Genomic DNA, 21,009 nt, shown 5'->3' with positions numbered 1-21,009 from the left:
GAACCGTTTGCGGGAAACTTATGAAAATTGGCACAGTGATAGAGGACAGCCTGAACTATCACCATAGCGAATTTGGAGTCTCCAACTCATTCCCTCTAGCGCCACCAGCTGTCCAAAGTTTCACTCATGTTTATGCTAATAACTTTTTAACCACAAGGGCTAGAAACAAAATTCTTTTTTCCTCTGATTCCTGAGCTCACGACGATTCGACTGAACCATATGACGTCATTTTCCGTCATAATAGTTTCCCCGCCATTTTGAATTTTCCGAAAAACCTACTTTTTCGAACTCCTCCTAGGCCGTTGCTCCGAATTTCACGAAAATTGAACCAGATCATCTCCAGACCATGACGACAAAAATCAAGTTGAGTCGAATAACCGTTTTTGAATACCGTGCAAATAAATTTTACGTAGCGCTTGCGAAAACAGACGTAAGGCTGTATCTCCACAACGCTTTATCGGATTCAGACCAAATTTGGTACATGTCATCACAAGCATGACCTGAGGCTACATGCTGCGTTTTGGCGCAGCGCCACCTACTGGTCCGAAGATATGAAGAATTTATGTTTTTGTTTATAACTTCTGAACGGTTTGTCCAAAAATCACAAAAGTGGTCTCGTTAGATTCAAGGCGTCATGCTGAGTTGACTGATATCCAATTTTCCCATATCGGCCATTTTGGCTGTCGGCCATTTTGAATTATGTGCTAAAATGCTGTATTTTATGAACGCATGAACGTATCGTTACGAAACTCAGTATGGGTCATCAGTACAAGGCCCTAAAGGTACTCAAAATATTATGAGACAGCGCCACCTTTTGGTCAAAAGTTATAATGAAATTTCTAAAAATGCTAATAACTTTTGAATAAATTTGCCTATAGTAATGACACTGATCTCAATAGATTCCTTGGGTTATGCTAAAAACATAGATACCAATTTTGCCATAATCAGTCAAACTTCCTGTCCGCCATCTTTATTTTCTTTTAAAACCTACTTTTTCAAACTCCTCCTAGACCGAAGGTCCGATTTTCACCAAAATCGGATCGTGTCATCTCCAGACCGTGCCGAGTAAAAGTTATGGATTTCGTGTCGATAGACAAAACCGTTTTTGTATACCGCAGATGCAAAGTTGAGGCATGATGCCAAAATGACTATTCAGGCTTTATATCTGCAATGCCTTGACATATTGACACCAAACTTTGTATGTGTCATTGTCACTTCACTCTGACCACATCACATCAGTTTCGTAATTGCGCCACCTACGGTCGAAAGTGATAATCATATTTTTAGTTAATGTATGTGATTTTTCAACCATTTTGCCAAAATTCATCTTTAAATGTCTTTAATTGCTCCTTGCTGCAGTTGGTCTCACACTCCCAGCCACTTTGGCATGTCTTGTCGTCTTGCTTGCAAATTTGGAGTCTCCAACTCATTCCCTCTAGCGCCACCAGCTGTCCAAAGTTTCACTCATGTTTATGCTAATAACTTTTGAACCACAAGGGCTAGAAACAAAATTATGTTTTCCTCTGATTCCTGAGCTCACGACGATTCGACTGCACCCTATGACGTCATTTTCCCGCCACAATAGTTTTCCCGTAATTTTGAATTTTCCGAAAAACCTACTTTTTCGAACTCCTCCTAGGCCGTTGCTCCGAATTTCACGAAAATTGAACCAGATCATCTCCAGACCATGACGACAAAAATTTTTGGAAATCAAGTTGATTCGAATAACAGTTCTCGAATACCGCGCAAATAAATTTTACGTAGCGCTTGCGAAAACAGGCTCAATAATTTATCTCCACAACGCTTTATCGGATTCAGACCAAATTTGGTACATGTCATTACAAGCATGACCTGAGGCTACATGCTGCGTTTCGGCGCAGCGCCACCTACTGGTCCGGAGATATGAATAATTTATGTTTTTGCTTATAACTGCTTAACGGTTTGTCCAAAAAGCATAAAAGTGGTATCGATAGATTCAGGGCGTCATACTAAGTCGACTGATATCCAATTTTCCCATATCGGCCATTTTGGCTGTCGGCCATTTTGAATTATGCCTTGACATATTGACACCAAACTTTGTATGTGTCGTTGTCACTTCACTCTGACCACATCACATCAGTTTCGTAACTGCGCCACCTAATATGAATATTAAGTAACACAAAATATTCAATAACTTCACAGTTATACAGCGTGTAATGCCATCAAATGCAATAAGCAAATATAATGCAAAAGCTATGGTTGTAACTTTAGCCTAGCTGTGCCTGTGTGTACCAATAGCATATCATTTGTGTAAAGAATAGGACTGCTTATTTTTTATGTGCTATTACTTGCCAAACTAAGTGTTGTATAAACGGCATTAGAGCAGTGATGTGTGAACTGAATTTAGTGTGTTAGTCAAGTTATTGAATATTTTTCATAAGGGCTGTAGAATGACCAGTGGGAGACCATTGATGTGTAAACTGAATATGGTGACACTACAGTGTGTAACATCGAAGTTAATTACTATTTTTGTAGTAACGTTTTTTGTTGAACTGCACTTTGCAGACGGTCCCTTCGAATTTCTCTCCGCCGCCATAGCCTAAAGTTCGTTTTTATGAAATTTGGTTGTATAGCTCGTAGTGGTTTAACGACACCAATGTCACGGTTCGGTTCATATCACGATTTTGGAGTCTCGGTTCGGTTGTTTGCTGTGGGGGCAAGGTTCCTGGAGAGGGGGTAAAATCTTTGCGTGGCAGGGGGAGCTACCACTCGACCAGTCACGGATATATGGGCCGGCCACTCGACCAGTCACAGACATGCGCCTGCCACCCGAACTTACACAATACTGTATGTAAGTTTTTTTTTTAAACAAATGCAGCGCGCGTCTCGTGCGTCGGCCACACACGATCTCTCACCGTTTACATCTTTCAGACTCTCCTGATACACGAGAGCACACAGACAGAAAGATCCACATCCAAAAAAATCAGATAAGATGAGAAATGGGTAAATAAGATCTGTATTGCACTGTCTGTGTGCGCTCGTGTATCAATAGGAGAGTCTGAAAGATGTAAACGGTGAGAGATCGTGTGTGTGGCTGACAGTGGCTGACGCTTAATAGAGACGCTTAATAAAATAAAAAAATCCCAATGCTCCACGTGAAACTTCGGTCTTCCGACCTTTTACCATTGTGTCAATTCTCAATTGATTTAGATTAATATGCGCGAGGGCAGGGCCGGATTAACCATTAGGGCAACTGGGCACTTGCCCAAGGGCACAGGACATCTAAGGGGCCCTGGGCACCGTCAAATATTATGTTTGATCACCTTATAAACGCAGTCCTCATGCACTTTCCTAATTATAAGCAGGTTTGTGCAACCCGTTCGATCAAAATATTATGTTAAATCACGTCAAACAGTGTCTGTAGCTTCCTGCGCAGCGAGCGAGAGCGAGTTGTCATGTCGACTCACACTTGTCCGCTCTGAAATTTAAAATCGGTGGAAAGATGGAGATGACGTTGCCTAACATAAAGGTCTCGACTCTCTAGCGTTATTTTTTCCAACGAACTAAAATTGAAAACGTGATATGGCTTTGTGCCTTTATAAAACCGCACAAGTCTAGCCTATATAATATTCTGTGTGTGCGGCGTGATCTAAAGAGAAGTGCGCACTGTGCTCACGCGATCATCAGCAGGGGATCTGGTGTTTTCTCCAAAATAAAAGCTCAAGGGTTTATTTCTTGCAAGTGAAGAAATTAGGACAAAAGTATTGTAATTCTCCCATAGTAGAGTGTAATGTAAAATATACTTTTGAAATATTAATTTTCATTTATACAGTACATTTATAGGCTATATGGATTTTACGTCATAGGAATAATTATATAAATCATTATTATATTATTATAATAATTGTTTGGCATCCTAAAACACCAGTGATAATGTAATGTAGACTCTATATCTTTCCAAAGCAATCGGCGCGCGGAAACTCGACGACAACAACAACAATAACGCCTGGCATGAGTGTCACAAGACTTTAATTGTGGCTCATGATACTATACCATCCAAATTATAGCAATAGCACTGTGATGTTGTGTTAAAAGCATATTATTCTAGATTAACTTAATGGAGGTCCTGCAGTCCTGTGTAAAAAAAAAACTCTAGGCTGTGACTGTCTGATTTGGGGCGCTTAAAGTTGAGCTGGAGTGAGTGTCTTTGCTCTTGGTCTAAGATCAACCTGAATAAACAAATGATGGAATGGATTTAAAAAAAAAAACAGGTTTTATTCCAAGATAGCATGGAATAGATTATATAATATACTGTTATAATATAACAGCATATTATACAATCTATTCCATGCTGTCTTAAAATGAATGTATAACTTAATAATCTTAATTCATTTATGGAGTAATTAATCTTACTACACAAATAATAACACCACATCTAAATGAAAATACACCATTACCAATGTAACTTCTGTATTCAAAATCTTCAAAGTTTGTTAGCATTAACTGTAAACATTTTTAAAAGTAAAAGCACAACATATTTCTTAATATTAGCTACTGCATGTGGCATTTTACAGCTAAAATGTTTTAACTACTGTAATCATTAAAAATGTAGCAACCCGAATATCACTTCCTAACATCATCCCCTAGCAAGTAACTCTCTTTCTCCTCTCATGTTCCATACTTGCTTGCCCTGGATCTACCTGTGGAACCAGCTCATCTTTCTGTCCCTCATCACTGGTGGCATGTTGCTGCATATCTGTCTGGCTCACTTCTTCACTGCTGCTAATATTTAACTGCGAGGTGCTGCTGCTGGCTGTGCTGCTAAATATTTCAGTTGATTTGCGACATTTAGCGGCTTCAGCATCTAAATTCCGCAAAAACAAATTCTCTCGCCTTCTCAGCCCCACCCTTTTCTTTCCGTTTTTACCTGCGGCTGCGTTAACAGGGAAAAAAAACAGGTGATGACCGCGTGCGTGGCGGTCATCACAGATCACACAGATCACACAGATGGCCAGTCCGCCCCTGCTCTATATCATAACTAAAAGGATGTTTGAGCCCTCTTTAATGTCCAGGTACAAGTCATTGCTTTTTCTTTGTTCAATGTGCACAGTTCATGGGTTGAAGCTCTTCATTTTGAGCTCTCAAAGTGCACCAGATTGATGCATTTAACCTTAAAATGTCCTAAATGTTCTTGGGGGCTACAAGTCATTGTGCCCATGCAGGGTCTCTGAACTCTTAATCCGGCCCTGCGCGAGGGAGGGAGAGGAAGACAGTTAAGGCTGATTTATACCTACGGACCTACGCCGGAGCCTCTACGCAATAGACTACGCGTTGGTTCCCTTTCAAGGCGGTAACTTCAACATTACGTCAACTGAGACGTATATGGGAACTCCTCCCTTTTCCATTTTTGCTGAAATCTTATAAGCTAACGGCAGCTGTGGGACAGCTGGCCAATTGACGCGAAGCATGCAAATACTGACAGGTTCGCGGGCAGTATAAACCTTTGCGTCAGAATCTCTTTCTTCACGCTAGAAATCAGTCATCGTAGAAGTTGCATTAGAGGACTATCAACTTTTCTTCAAAGCATCCGATGGCTACAACATGCCAGATATATGCGGGCCCCCTGGACCCGCCCGACCCTCACGAGTTCTGTGTCGCGTGCCTGGGCCTCGCCCACACCTAAGCGGCACTGACTGACGAAACGTGCGCCCACCGCGCCGAGCTGCCAGTGCGCGCCCTCAGAGCCAGAAGGGAAGTGGCTCGAGCAACAGTAGGGAAGAGGCCCACTGCCGCCAGCGAGCCGCTGGTGGGCCCTCCCCCGGCCGAGGACGAGGTTTTCGACGCTGTCAGCTTCGCGGACGCGAGCTTTCGCCCACAACCCCTAATCCCCCCCCCCCCCCCCCCCCCCCACACGCCGTCGCGAACTTAGTGTCCTTCGGAGCTGGCGGGGAAGACGACTCCATGTCGCTCTCGGCGTCGGAACAGGAATGGTCGTCTCAATCAGAACGCCCTGACCAAGAGGGCCCTGCAGACCTCCAGGAGGAGCTCGTCAGGGTCCTCGGTAAGGCCATCACGGAGCTGGACCTCACGTGGAGCGCTCTCGTGGTTCCTCCAGTCGAGCCGTCGTCAGACTGCATCGAGGAGAAGTACCCCGTTCTTCCCGGACGTCCATGAGCACGTGGTGAAGTCGTGGGCTGCGCCCCAATCGGCGTGCACCCACTCTAACACGCAGGCCATGTTCGCGCACGTGGACAGGGCGGAAGCCCACGGGTATGTGCGCATGCCTCCCGTCGAGGAGACCGTTGCCCCCGCACCTGTGCCCGTCTTCGTCTGCGCTGGGTTCGGACCGCAGCCTGCCCTCCAAGCCGTGCAGGTTCAGAGCCCACCAGGCAGACAAGGCCTATGCATCTGCGGGGGAGGCAGCTTCAGCTCTTCACGCCATGGCAATCCTGCAGGTGTTCCAGGCAAAGCTGCTCCAATCCTTGGACGACGGCGCAGTGGACCCTGACGTCATCAGGGATCTGCGCGCGGCAACGGACCTCGCACTGATGGTCACCAAGCGCTCCGCACAGGCCATCGGCCGCTCCATGGGATTCATGGTCGTCCTCAACAGGCACCTATGGCTAACCCTAGCTGACCTGAAGGACTCAGACCGCAAGACGCTCCTGAACGCTCCAGTCACTCCCTCCGGCCTCTTTGGTGACGCCGTGGAGTCAGTCACGGAGCGTTTTTCTGAGACGCAGAAGCGCGCCAAAGCGATGAGCCACGTGATGCCCCGTCGCTCACTCCAGTCACCTGCGAGGTCCCGCTCTTCTTCGGCTCCTCGGACTAGCCCTGGCTCCCCGAACATTTTTAAAGTGTGTGGACGCAGCGCTTTCCCCCCTCAGATCGAGCGGGATGCGCATCCTGAATTATCTGGACGATTGGCTGATTTTGGCCCACTCAAGAGATGTGCTAATCAGTCATGTGGAAACACTGCTTCGCCACCTGGATACGCTGGGACTGCGTGTGAATATGCAGAAGAGCGTGTTTATTCTGAATCGGACTATAACCTATCTAGGAGTAGGTTTGGACTCGGTGGCGATGCGAGCCCACCTCTCTCAAGAGTGCATAGAGACAATCTCATCAACCTTGCGCCGTTTCAGACCGGGCAGGTCTGTCTCACTGAGGGAGTTTCAGAGGCTTCTGGGACTGATGGCTTCTTCAGTGTGCCATCTGGGCCTGCTGCATATGCGGCCGCTGCAGTTTTGGCTGAAAACTCGAGTTCCGCCGAGGGCGTGGTCCTCAGGCCACAAGCGCATTACGGTCACTCACAGCTGCGTTAGCACTCTGACACCGTGGAGCAACCCTGACATGTTCAGCCCAGGAGTTCCTTTGGGTATAGTGACACAGCGCACCGTGGTCTCGACGGACGCGTCAACCTCGGGCTGGGGAGCAGTATGCTTGGGCGTGCCTGCCTCAGGCCTGTGGTCGGAGTCACAGAGAGAGTGGCACATAAACCGTCTGGAATTGGAGGCGGTGTCCTTAGCCCTGGAAGCATTTCGGTCAAAATTAGAGCAGCAACATGTACTGATTCGAACTGACAAGACGTCTGTGGTCTCGTACATAAATCGCCAGGGCGGCGTGCGCTCCAGAGCCCTGTTCAAACAGGCAGCGAGTCTCCTGTTGTGGGCGGACAGTCACCTTCTCTCCATAAGAGCGGCACACAACCCCGGTCTCCTAAACCGTGGAGCGGATATGCTGTCGAGGAACGGGATTTCTCAAGGGGAGTGGAGGCTTCACCCTGGATCAGCCCAAATGATTTGGGATTGATTCGGGAGGGCGGACGTGGACCTGTTTTCCACAAGCGAGAACACGCACTGTCAGACGTTCTTCTCGCTATCTCACTCCCCACTGTTGGGAGATGCTCTGACATCGCGTTGGCCGGAAGCCAGGCTTTACGCGTTTCCTCCGGTGAAGATTCTGCCTATGGTGTTGTGCAAAATCAGAGAGGAGAGAGCGTCAGTGATCCTCGTGGCCCCGAACTGGCCGAATCAACCCTGGTTCGCGGACCTGAGAGAGTTAATCGTGGCTCCCCCATGGCGAATCCCCATCAGGAAGGACCTGCTGTCTTGGTGACTTACACGCGTTCTCGGTGAACGACGATTGCATCTGTTTCGGACCGGGCGACTGCAGCGTCACTCTCCGGCCGAGACCTGGCTATGTTCCGAAGTCACTCAATACTCCGTTCAGAGCACAAGTTGTTTCCCTGCCCACCTTATCTGCTGAGCCGTCAGCCTCGAATGACACTGACGCTCAGACCGCTGTGTGCCCTGTCAGGGCTCTGCGGATGTACTTGAATCGTTCGGCTGCCTTTCGCCAGTCGGACCAGCTATTCGTGTGCTTTGGTGGATGTACTAAGGGACGTGCTGTTTCAAAACAGAGACTTTCTCACTGGATTGTGGACGCTATTGCATTGGCTTATGAATGCCAGGGGAAGGACTGTCCCCTTAACATCAGAGCTCATTCTACGAGGGCGATTGCCTCCTAATGGGCCTGGTCTAAAGGTATGTCTATTCAGGATTTATGTCTTGCTGCTGGCTGGTCTTCTCAGAACACATTCGCCAGGTTTTACAAGCTGGATGTACCGTCCGTAGCGTCCCAAGTGCTTTCGGTGAGTTGAGTTTACTCATGTATTATGAAACTGTAGATAACCAACTATGCAGTAGTTACCATTAGCTGCTAACTCTGTGTTTTTTGCTATTAGGTTGATGCAGTTGTCACCGCAAACGCTGTCGACTCTGTGTTAACTCGCATGCTTGAATGCGTATTGTTGTTGTGCCTGCCCTGATCAGTGCAGCCTTCACGTTCATTTTGTTGGGATATGCAAATTTTGATAAGGTTGGAGCTGACGCTTCATTGGCTTAGTTCTGCCTATCAGACTAGACTGTCACAAGCGCCGCAGCAGTCTGTCATCTACTACTACATTACTCACCAATCAAATAAGGCTTTGGCGGGATAAAAATTCGCTTTGGCGGCCGTCAAAAAACGCAATAGGCCTATGTGTACGGCTGGTGTTGATTCTGTGGCGGACCGCCACAAAAATTAGTCTGTCACTGTGTGGCACTGTCTAAACTGCCAGCGTGATCGATCACTAAAAGTCACATGACATGCACTTAGAAGACAAATGTTAGTACATAGTAAATAATATTTAGTAAAAAATACAGCTTTCATTAGTTGTTAGTGTAGGCTACTAATTACTATTTAATCAAATGTCAGAAAAAATAGTTTTGTGACATAAGGTGAAGTGAGAGTTGGGCCGGGGCAGGAGGGGCGGGGCGCTTTCGGTTCGAAATGAGAGTTTCGCGGTTCCAACCGTAGGTTGTGAATCGCTGTTTTTCGGTTCGGTTTGAATATCGTTACACCCCTAATAGCTCGTTGTCTACGTTACTGTGATTGTAAATAAGTTTTGTGTTTTAACAATGTTTAGCTCACGAGTTATTGATCCGGGAAGTTCGTATCTGTGAAATATATTGCCAACTTCACTGAACTCCTTGAGTCCAAGTTCAAACACTCCATTAAGTATGAAACGCTCCATTAATGTAGCCTACGAAGCTCTGAAACACTGCCAGAGCGGGACATAGGAAGTGTCTGTCCGAGCTCACAACACCACGTCCCTTTAGGGGCTTTTATCAAAACGTAATAAAATCTTGAGCTCATAATGTAATGATAATTTTTACATTATGAGAAATGTATTATAAACTCACCAAAAACATATGGCATATTTTCACAATTGTAGTAGGGGTAGATTGGGGGAAAACACCCCCCAAAGGACTATTCCGGCGAAAAATTAACCTAGGGGTAATTAACATGGTTACCGAGTCGAAGGTTCTGTGAGATTTGTTTTCATGATAATCTAATGTAAAGAGTTTTATCTCTAAAAACAGATTAGTTTATAACGCTAGTATATGGGGCATTGAATATAAGTAAAAGTAAATCGCTAGTTAATACCACTAACAAGGCTCAAAATAGCCTCACACTAACACGGTAGCATAATGAGGGTCCCTACATGTAAACCGAAGCATTGAGAACTTTGTAAGTGTTGTTGTGGAAATTATAGATATTAAAACCTGGATGAAGGAGACAAAGTCGATTATCAAAAGATTAAACAAAGTATTTTATTTCATGCATGAAATAAGACGTTCCCACACAGACAGCGTCTGTGTTGTGGCAAAACAATATTTAACAAACGCAGCATTCCCAGGCAAAAGAGAGACGTCAATATTCAAATTGTATTTAAAAGAAAATATACATTTATTCTGCAGAATAGTTCCCAGTCTAGCCACACAGGCCAGCTGCAGGGTGAGGTGAAACCCCCACCCTTACAGACCAGTTTGCAGAGCAGAGTGAGACCCAGATAGCTGTTTCTCTGGAGTCTTATAATGTTCTCATCAAAAGCATTCTTTAAACACCCACCCCAGGGGGCAGGAACTGAGGACCCCCCATGGTGGCCTCAACCCCTCCCTAGCCCGGAGTCCTCTCAGTGTCACACATACAGCTACAACAGGAGAATTCCAAATACAGAACACGTCATTCATATGTTAAATCATTGAGAAAACAAAATAAGAAATAAAAGATTAAAAACTGCCACTACAGTCTGATATGAGAAGGCCCATGGCATTCTCACGCAGAGAGCACCTGACATGAGAAGTCCAAGGCTAGTCCCTTTCGCCAAGTTTATATACCCTTAAAGGTGCCATGTGTAAAAATTGAGGTAAAAATATCCAAAAAATTAGCTACATGCATCAAAAGAATGAGAAGAAATAAGGGCAATGATGTCATTCAAAAAATGTGAAGTTATAGTGCTGCGGAGATATCAACCTTAATTAGCATTAGCATTACTAGCCACGGCCCGACAGGTGTCGTAATACCAGTTTCGGCCATGGGAGGCGGTATGCGGGCAACATAACCACTAGCCAATCTGCAATACACGAATAACTCGCACGGCTTGTGGGCGTACTTGAACCTGATGTCAATCGTGTGGAAAGTACACCCCACTACTTCATTTCAAATTCAGGGAAGAGAGTGGAAGGATGGCTGAAGGATGATAGCGCGGGGGACGGCGAGCGAACTGCAGCGCATAGCCCTGTTTTACAACGTTCAGCACCCATTCTGACACGCCCGGGATCGCTTCCCATGCTTTCGCACGGATAGCTATAGGGGCAGAATGGTCTCCGTGTTCTGACCACCGCACTGCGCGGGTTCGAGAAACTGAAACGGAGGTATCAGCGCGGCGCGCGCGCCCTCGTTGTCTGAATATTGCTGCTCGCTGACGACAGCAGCCGCTGTTTCACATTCAATGACTCGGTCGCTAAGGACGGAGAACAATTTGTGGCGCGAACAGGTCATTTGTAGCCTACTGTATCTTTCAACAGTGTTCGTGTTTTTTTTTACTATAGTAGAGATGATCGGTTCACGTGCGCTGTTTACTGCATTCGACATGGAGAGGTGGGGTAAAGTAATAATTACAAGAGCTTCACGGTTATCAGATACAAGCATTCAACGGCCCTGTAGTATATACATATATATAAATATAGGTTATTTGTGTTTGCGCACGTGATATCAGGAAGCAATGTAATAACGTTACCTGTAATACACACATGACGGCGATGCGCAAATCGAGTGTGTGTGTGTGTCACAAATCATTATTGTTTCTTCAACTTATTAAAATATCTTACTTTACTGCAACTATCTGTTTCTGCTTCTTTATCATATTTATAGTGTGTGATTTATAAAATACCTTATATCATACATCACATATTTTGATTTTGGACGTCTGGTCACTTTATATCTTTTTTTTTTTGCCAGACATTACACATGGCACCTTTAAAGTATAATTCGGGTATTTAACACCTTGAGTCTATATTGTAGTTTGTTTTGGATGAACAAGAGTGGTGGACAACATTTTTTTGACAATGGTTCCTCTCTCGAGTTTTTGACTATAATAGAATTGGCCATAGACCCATTTAACATTGGAGTCAATGGGCATGTCCGAAAATGTCATTAAAACAACCTTTAACATTAGTTTTCAAAACTGTGCAACTCACAGAGTGATTAGTGATAATAGTTGATGTTCCAGAAACAAAAAGTGTTGCGAAATACAGTTTATGTCGTGTTTTATTCGTCATTTTGTAAAATCCCATTTAATTCTGTTGAAGGACTGAGTGCTCGTTAATATAAATGCGCTACCGGAAACGGAAAGGGGGCTGTTTACATTTGGTCGATGTAGTCTTTTTGCTCGCTTCCGTTTCTCATAAGGCTAGCGAGCAGAGCAACTGTGCTCCGGGAGAGTAAGCGAAATAAACAAACAAAACCTTCATTAATTGTTACTTGTAATATGAAGTTGAACTCGACTGTGACCGTGAGTGTCCCGCGAGACATAAACATCGGTTATCGCCATCAAGTGGTCGGGAGTGTGCTAACGCTTCAGATTCAAATATTGAGCGGAAGTTACACAGTTGTGAAGTGTCTGAAAAAATAATTCCACTATAGCAAAATAAACGGATTGGAATCATATATTGCGACGATATATTGTTTATAATCCTCAACGAACACCACTAACCACTCGGTGAGTTTAACAGTTTTGTAAACAAACATTATTGGCTGTTTTAATGACATTTTCGGACATGCCCATTGACTCCAATGTTAAATGGGTCCATGGCCAATTCTATTATAGTCAAAAACTCGAGAGAGGAACCATTGTCAAAAAAATGTTGTCCACCAGTCTTGTTCATCCAAAACAAACTACAATATAGACTCAAGGTGTTAAATACCGGAATTATCCTTTAACACATCCTGTAAAAAATCCTTTGTTACCTTAAACCCAGACGTCTTAGCTCATGATCTCATGTCCAACATTATTTCTATCTAGCTGCAGATCTTAACTGCTGATCGAAACTGCGCACACACATATTGTCACATTTCACATGACCCAGACAACTTTTCGTTCCTGCAAGTTTGTCCTAACTTATACATTTCTAAAAGCTTGGTTATATATCTTTAATAATGTGCTTTTTGCTATATGATTATATTCCTTTAAATTCTTATGAGTAAACAATACATCTTCAACGTTAATAAAAGTTGTACCCATATAAAAGTAAAAGAACACATCTAAATTTAAAATTTCCATTACAATCCACCCCATGTTCATTCAAAGAACATACACACAATTTGACATTTACTTCTCCATAATCATAGTACTTTACAACAGGTAAATTTTTCCCATTGTTACTTCATTTTCTAGTCAAACTCATGTTCGCTCTCGTTCTCATAATCCTCATCATCCTCAGCCACTGAAACATTAACTTCGTCCTCTGGTGCTCTATTCCCCTGGACTCATTCTCACCATTGTGGCAGTCACTGCCTTAGCCGTGATTCTAGAAATACAATTCATTAAACATGGAATCATCAAAATCAAACATCCGATTGGCATAATGGTACTTATTAACTATTTCGTCCACCCCTGCAGGCCCAAGAACTAATTATCTAGTGAAGATGACATTTAATCTGGAGTGGCTACGGCCATTTTCATGTGTTCTATTATGTCTGATACATTTTGATAGACGTCAGTCAAATTAAACGTCACCTAGTTCCTCATTCAGCCGTATTGCTGTAGTTATCTGAACAGGAAGTCGAGCTGTAGCCTTCGCTGCTAAATCTGCTGCCCTGTTTCCTTTTTCAATGGATACTGTATTTTCTTTTGCCTATAGTCAGATTTAGGCTTTATTTGAATCGGCTCACAATCTGCAATCAGACCTACATCATATTTATCAATAGCCCATAAACATTTTGAAAACTCTCTCCAACCCGTCTGGTATGACAGGGAGTTGTGTTAAACTCAGTCTGTTTAGTTTCACTTCCTCATCTAACTGGGACTGCTCTCAGACCTCTCAGTGTTTCATGACATGGCTGTTTGGTACCTTCACTTTGGCAGATCAGTCGTTTTGATCTATCATGACCCAGACGGTCAGTTCATGGCACCTGGCCATGAAGGGACCCGCGTCACGCCATTCAGCCTTCACTGGTTTGGCCAGTGATATATGAGGCTGTGCATTTTCCATGTCACAAAACACTGTCTGTCTGTCAGTCAATTTCACATTCAAAACACACCATTTGTCAATCCAATACACAGTCGTCACATTTTCTGTCAACATTAAACATCGCTGCGCGTAGTCATCATCAGGATCAGTGCTGACATGCGAAGTGCAATTTAAATCTGAGTCTCTCATAAATTCAGAAGATGGCAACACTCTGTCTTGAGCCTTTGTGGTCAGACATGTGTTAGAAATTTGCCATTCATACACAAACAGAGGAGTTTCCTCTGTGCTTTCAATTTCATGCATCATTCTCATGTCAGCAGTCAAGCCCTGATCATCACAGTGAACAAAAACACCCAACTTACAAAGTAAATCCCTTCGCATTAAATTCACTGGACATGACTTAGTAATTTAAAATACAATACTCATTTTTTTATTTTATTTTTTTCCCCTTAAATTGAACACTCAAGTGTTTTTAGAATATGGTTCTATGACCACATGACCAGTTGCACTTCCAGAAGAAGTCGTCTTCCCAGATAGTGGAACTGGTTTTTCAAAACCTGTGGCTTTAATTACAAAATTGGAAGCTCCCGTGTCAAGAAGAAACAGTAATCGTACGTCATTAACAGTAATTTCTAATAAAGGTAAAGATAAATGAGCCTTATTGAAAACCCTAGCAAGCAAGTCTTCATTGCATAGAGCAGAATCAGAAAATAAAGGCAAATGATACTCATCAGTTGGAGAGACAGGAACCCGTCGCTCACCCCCTCCTCCTCCTTTCAATCCGCCTGATCCCCACCGCTGCCCAGTGGGCATTCATCACGCCAATGTCCTTTTCCACGTCCACGTCCTCTGCCTGTTCCTCTGCCATTGCCTCTCTGGTTCTGTTGGTGATGGTTGGAGTTGTTGTTGCCCATATACACACCTTGCATTGTCACCAGGGCCAACATGAGGTCTTTGTCTTGCTTGGCTGCGTTGATTTTTCGCTACGCTTTCATGATGTCTTTCGTGTCGTCTCATTTCTGCTGTGGAGGCCAGTTGCCATCCGACACAGCTCTTTTGAATTGCTTTTGAAATGTCACTGTCCAATCCATCCAAGAACAAAGTCTTTACTTTCATTTTCTGGAGGGCTGCAGAGCGGTTGTGGTTGTTCGTGTGGTGCGTTAGGAACTGCGTGACCCCGTCCTTCTGCGGCGGCTGGAATCTGGTTAGGATTGCGAGGAGGTGGAAGATGAGCCGGATATGTCCCGTCCTCCTCTCTTATTCTCACAAACCAAAAACAAACAACAACAACAAAAAACGCCATAATAGGGAGAAGAAGAAACAATGTCAGAGCAGTAATTTTTAAGATTGCATAATGCTTTTCTCTGTGTCTTGTCTTTCTTCTTGACAACGTGAGTCGACCAATTTGTTTTTAGTTTGAGTCAAATGTGACACACTTAAACCCCCATTAAACCCCATATTGCGCTTTGTATGAACCTTTCGAGAAATCAACATGTTCTTCATCTTTCCTTTTTGAATTTTCATTACCCATTTTTCTTTTATTTTCCCTCTTTTTCCTTATTTTTTTCCTTTTTAGTATCCAATTATGTTTGTTCAACTTTATTAAATTTGGTTTACGTATAAATTTTGTTAATTTATATTTATGTACCGGTTTTTTTCTTTTAAAAAAACTCTTTTAACGCACCCTTGCGTCTTTCTTGCCTATATTCGTCAACATGGGTCTTTCCCAGACAAGTCCTTATGTCTGGTGTTTGAGAAATTACTATCAGGCTTATCTCAAACGTGACTTTTTTGGGGAAAAATGTTGAATACTCAAATACAAAAAAAAAAATTGTCTTTGTTTTATACGTTAAAAAAAAGTCCTCTCACTGTCTTGTGAGTCTCACTGTCTATGAGTTCTTTAATCTTGGGATTGCGTCCATCTAGGTCGCCGTGAGGAGTTGAACAATTCTCTTTCCTTAACATTGAGGATTTTGAGCCGTAGAGTGTTCTCTCGGGGTGGCCAGTCAACTGTTCCCCTCACGACGATCATCGGTTTTGCAACCCCATCCTCGTCGCCATTTGTTGTGGAAATTATAGATATTAAAACCTGGATGAAGGAGACAAAGTCGATTCTCAAAAGATTAAACAAAGTATTTTATTTCATGCATGAAATAAGGCGTTCCCACACAGACAGCGTCTGATATGAGAAGGCCAAGGCTAGTCCGTTTCGCCAAGGTTATATACTCTTAACACATCCTGTGTAAAATCCTTTGTTACCTTAAACCCAGACGTCTTAGCTCATGATCTCATGTCCAACTGTATTTCTATCTAGACAGAACAATGTCATGTCTTGTCAGCAAAAGTTTCCGGTTTTTAGCCGCAGATCTTAACTGCTGATCGAAACTGCGCACACACATATTGTCACATTTCACATGACCCAGAGAACATTTCGTTCCTGCAAGTTTGTCCTAACTTATACATTTCTAAAAGCTTGGTTATATATCTTTAATAATGTGCTTTTGCTTATATGATTATATTCCTTTAAATTCTTATGAGTAAACAATACATCTTCAACATTAATAAAAGTTGTACCCATCTAAAAGTAAAAACACATCTAAATGTAAAATTTCCATTACAGTGTACAGACAGTTTAATAAGAATATACTTTATAAAGACAGTAGCCTACATTACACGTATACAGGCAGGAGCCATCTTTGGAAAACAGTCTCGACTAGTCGAGCCACGAACGACTGATCGAGACTGTTTTCCAAAGATGGCTCCTGCCTGTATATTTTTTTTCATAGACAGTATATAAGATTTTTTTACAGTCTATGCTGTATTCTCTTGGTCGGCGTTACGTCACAAATCATGTGCCCCAGCAGCGGGGTAAAAACGCCCCTTTCTTATCAACCAGTTTGCTTCATAATCTCTAAAAGTAAAAAGCAAGTAATGTATCAACATGTATTGTTACGTCCCCGCGTGGTGGTGCGTGCCTGTGTGTCTCTCTCTCTCTCCCTCTCTCTCTTTCTCTGACACATTCTCAGGTTCGCTCCACCTCGAGTCTGCTGGAGGGCTATCATTCGCTACCATTGTGTGACGTTACCTCCCCCGCAGCCAATCAAGCTTCCCGCCAGCGGTTAAAGGGACGCTGAAAGAACGCGACGAGGCAACTTGTTTTCTGCCGCTCTGCTTTGGTGTTGTTTTGCTCGCCTGTTATTCTTTTTCTGTTGCCATCTCGTTTTTGAATATTAGTATGACACTTTCCCTTTACGTTCAGTTTTTCCCTTCTGAGAAGTGTTTTGAGAAGCTTCTGAGAAGTGTTTTGAGAAGCTTCTGAGAAGTGTTTTGAGAAGCTTCTGAGAAGTGTTTTGAGAAGCTTCTGAGAAGTGTTTTGAGAAGCTTCTGAGAAGTGTTTTAAGAAGCTTCTGAGAAGTGTTTTAAGAAGCTTCTGAGAAGTGTTTTGAGAAGCTTCTGAGAAGTGTTTTAAGAAGCTTCTGAGAAGTGTTTTAAGAAGCTTCTGATAAGTGTTTTGAGAAGCTTTTGAGAAGTGGAAAGAGGACAGTTACATGTCACGTGACTTACATACTACAAACACGTAGGTAACTCGATGTATACACACCCCAGGTAAGAAGGTGAATGCCACCTCCTGTATGTTTTGTTTGTTAGTTAGAGTACTTTAGTTAGGGCGCCTGGCGCTGAAGATTTGTTGTCTTTTCTTTTCTTTTGTTTACTAGTTAGATTAGAGGTTTAACAACAAGTTAGATTGTGTTTTGTTTTGTTCTTTTTATTTCTTTGGCTTCACGAACTAAGTCCCCTTTTACCTCTCTGGTTATTTATTTATCTAATATCTTTTGATCTGTAGAGTTGTTTACTTTTCATTGCCTATTTTCACTATTATTATTATTATCACTATTGCTATTATTCATCGTTTTGGATAATTGTTTCATTTCTGTATAATAAATTATCTTTCTTTCACATTTATTCGTAAAGTTTTGTCTCTTGCCACCCCTAATCACAATGCCCTTTTGATCACAACCTCAATGTTACTCTTTGTTGACTTTGTCACAAGGGTTCGTAGCATGTATATTGATATTTATTTCAGGAATGTCCCTCATTTTTAACATTTATATGTATACATGTAAATAAATAAATATTTATTATAAATAAATAAACCCACAAAACCCTGAATAAATATAAATCTCATAAATTAGTAGGCTATATTTATGTAGTGAAATATATTCAATAAATTCATTAAAAGCCACTGTTTCATCATTGGGTCACCTAACCACCATACATCAATGAACTAACGTTAACTGCTAGCAAGCTAGATAGCTAATACTCACTTGAGGTAATTTTTTCATGTTTTGTACAAATATTTTGATTTTACTACCTAGTTATACTGCATTAAGTGTAAAACAAATGATTTGAGAGACAGAAATATGTTATTGTAGTAGGCCAATTATGATAGAGAAACTATGCCCTACTATGGTGCATGCGCTGGTGTCAGCTTCTCCATGGAGATTTGTATATCCCCGTTGTCAACATAGTGCAATAGCAACGGTAAAAATGTATCTTGACTCCCTCTAGTGGTTATTATGGGAAAACAGGTGGGGGATTGGGGTTTGGGAAAAACAGGTTTTACCCCAGTGGGGCATATTCCCCCACTCTACCCCTAGCTTTTAAAACATAAACAAATATTAGTATTCCCTTACAGTCTACAGTATGCCTACATAGTTAAAAATCGAAATCCAGATTAATTTTTTTACATCACAAAACCAAACCGTTTTAGCAGGGGTGTGTGGACTTTTTTTTATAACCCCTGTGCATGATTGATGATTTAATAACTATTTTTAACACGCCCTCTGATGTACTGTACGTTGACTACATTCAGGCTTTGTTTTGCTGTAACTTATACTTAGTGAAGAAATGTTTGCTTAACTTGCGCTCTGTGATGCTCAAGCAGATAACGTGATCACACACACACACCTCATTGCTATATTGATAGTCATTTAACAGTCAGTATGTATACAAATAAGTAGTAGTAATATTAATAGTACTATAGTCTGGTGGATTTTGTTGGCAGTTTAAGACTTGTACTGTAAAGGAATACCAATGCTTTAATTAAAATATAATAATAATAATAATACTAATAATTGCTTGAAATTTGAATGTTACATTTTGCAGGTAGTGAAAGATTTGATTTAGATTTTTGGTAACACTTTACAATAAGGGTGCACTAATAAGCATTAATTCATGCTTCACTAATGCACAGATAATACTGAATGAATGTATTACTAATGATTATCTAAGCTATTCATTAATGATTGCCTCATTAGCAACTAATGAAGAGTCTGTCTGGTTAATATATTAGTTCATATATGAATTGTTATTAATTAAATATGTAATTGTGAATTAATTCCATAATCACTTATTTTATTAACCAATAGTGTTCATTAATTTAATTACCACAATGAGCCTAATATGCATTAATACATTATTAATTACAGCATTAGTAGTGTGTCAATTACTACAATTACTAGATGATGAGTTAATAATGATGTGCCTCAACAAGTAAAGTCACAACATAATGATTGTTAGCTAATGAATAATTAATCATTAATTACCATCACTAGAGTTTATAAAAGCTGTTTATTAAACACTGGTTTCCAAAAACATTGTAGTAATCAACACACTACTAATGCTGTAATTAATAATGTATTAATGCATATTAGTTTACCTGCATTATCTGGAAGTTGAAATATAAGGCTTTGGCTCATTGTGGTAATTAACAAATTAATGAACACTATTAGTTAATAAAATAAGGTATTATGGAATTAATACACACTTACACATTTAATGAATAACAATTCATATATGAACTAATATATTAACCAGACAGACTCTTCATTAGTTGCTAATGAGGCAATCATTAATGAATAGCTTAGATAATCATTAGTAATACATTAATTCAGTATTATCTGTGCATTAGTTAAGCATGAATTAATGCTTATTAGTGCACCCTTATTGTAAAGTGTTACCAGATTTTTTTTTAAATGTACTGTAAGGAATTACAATTTGCAGTTATTACATTATGCTACATATGTTCTTATACTTTGATAATTGTCTGTAATAATTAAAGTATAGCCTTTTCTTTTATTCTAAAAGACAAAATTATGACAACATGCTCTTGTTTACATAGATATTGCATAGAAAATCAAAGGGAAAAGTGCTGCCACCTCCAGACCTCAGAGAAGCATTCCCTGTGCAGAGTAAGTACTGGTATTATCTTTCTGTCTATCAGTCTATTTTTTTGTTGTTGTTCTACAATCTTTGTTTAGATCACTAGGCCTAGACTACTTGTTCTGAGCAGGTGTTGTCAGGCTGTAAAACTGTTGGCTAACTAAGTAACAGTAACTAATGAAAAACTGATGGTAATTATCTGGGAAACATTCTCTAACAGCATGTCAAGTTGTCATTGTTTGTGTTAAACAAGTTGTGAATTTGTTGTAACATTAAAACAGGAGATGAGGAGATCCAGTGTTTTCCTCTGTGGGTGAACGAAACTTTCGGAAGATCACGTGAACAATTCCAGGATATGCTTTCCCCCCCATTGGTTGTTACATTAAATCTTACCCAGATACAATAGTGCTATTTTCTGATTGGCTATTGTGTAGCCCCTTTCTCTTTTTTTGATTGGCTAAGTGGCAGGCTCAACTAAGAACTCCAGGGGAGACGCGGCGACACGCTTGTTTCCTGCCGGTTCCATAGTGAGAGCGGCGCGGCCAGATAAATTTTGGGCGCTGTGGCATATTAAATATATTATAAATAGTTTTTCCGCGTGAGAAATACAATGTGTGGTGGGAGTGTGTGACAAAAGACTGAAATGAGTGACTGTCACACTCAATGCGTGACACCTGAGAGCCCTGGATTAGTGGTTTTCAATCCTGGTCCTCCTGGGGACCCACCCTTT

General features: G+C 41.8%; 1 protein-coding gene across 1 annotated transcript in view; it reads left to right on the top strand.

The window, feature by feature from the left end:
• The window catches only part of LOC306992019 (up-regulator of cell proliferation-like), a 34,181-nt gene that overhangs the window by 6,309 nt on the left and 6,863 nt on the right, over window positions 1-21,009 (top strand). The window contains exon 2 of the mRNA XM_079600433.1: window positions 20,239-20,308. Within this exon, the coding sequence (XP_079456559.1) occupies window positions 20,239-20,308 (70 nt within the window). The remainder of the gene's footprint in view (window positions 1-20,238; window positions 20,309-21,009) is intronic.

Source organism: Phoxinus phoxinus (genome assembly GCF_949152265.1).
Source record: "Phoxinus phoxinus genome assembly, chromosome: 23".
Classification (NCBI taxonomy): domain Eukaryota; kingdom Metazoa; phylum Chordata; class Actinopteri; order Cypriniformes; family Leuciscidae; genus Phoxinus; species Phoxinus phoxinus.
This window is presented reverse-complemented; position numbering and strand designations above follow the sequence as displayed.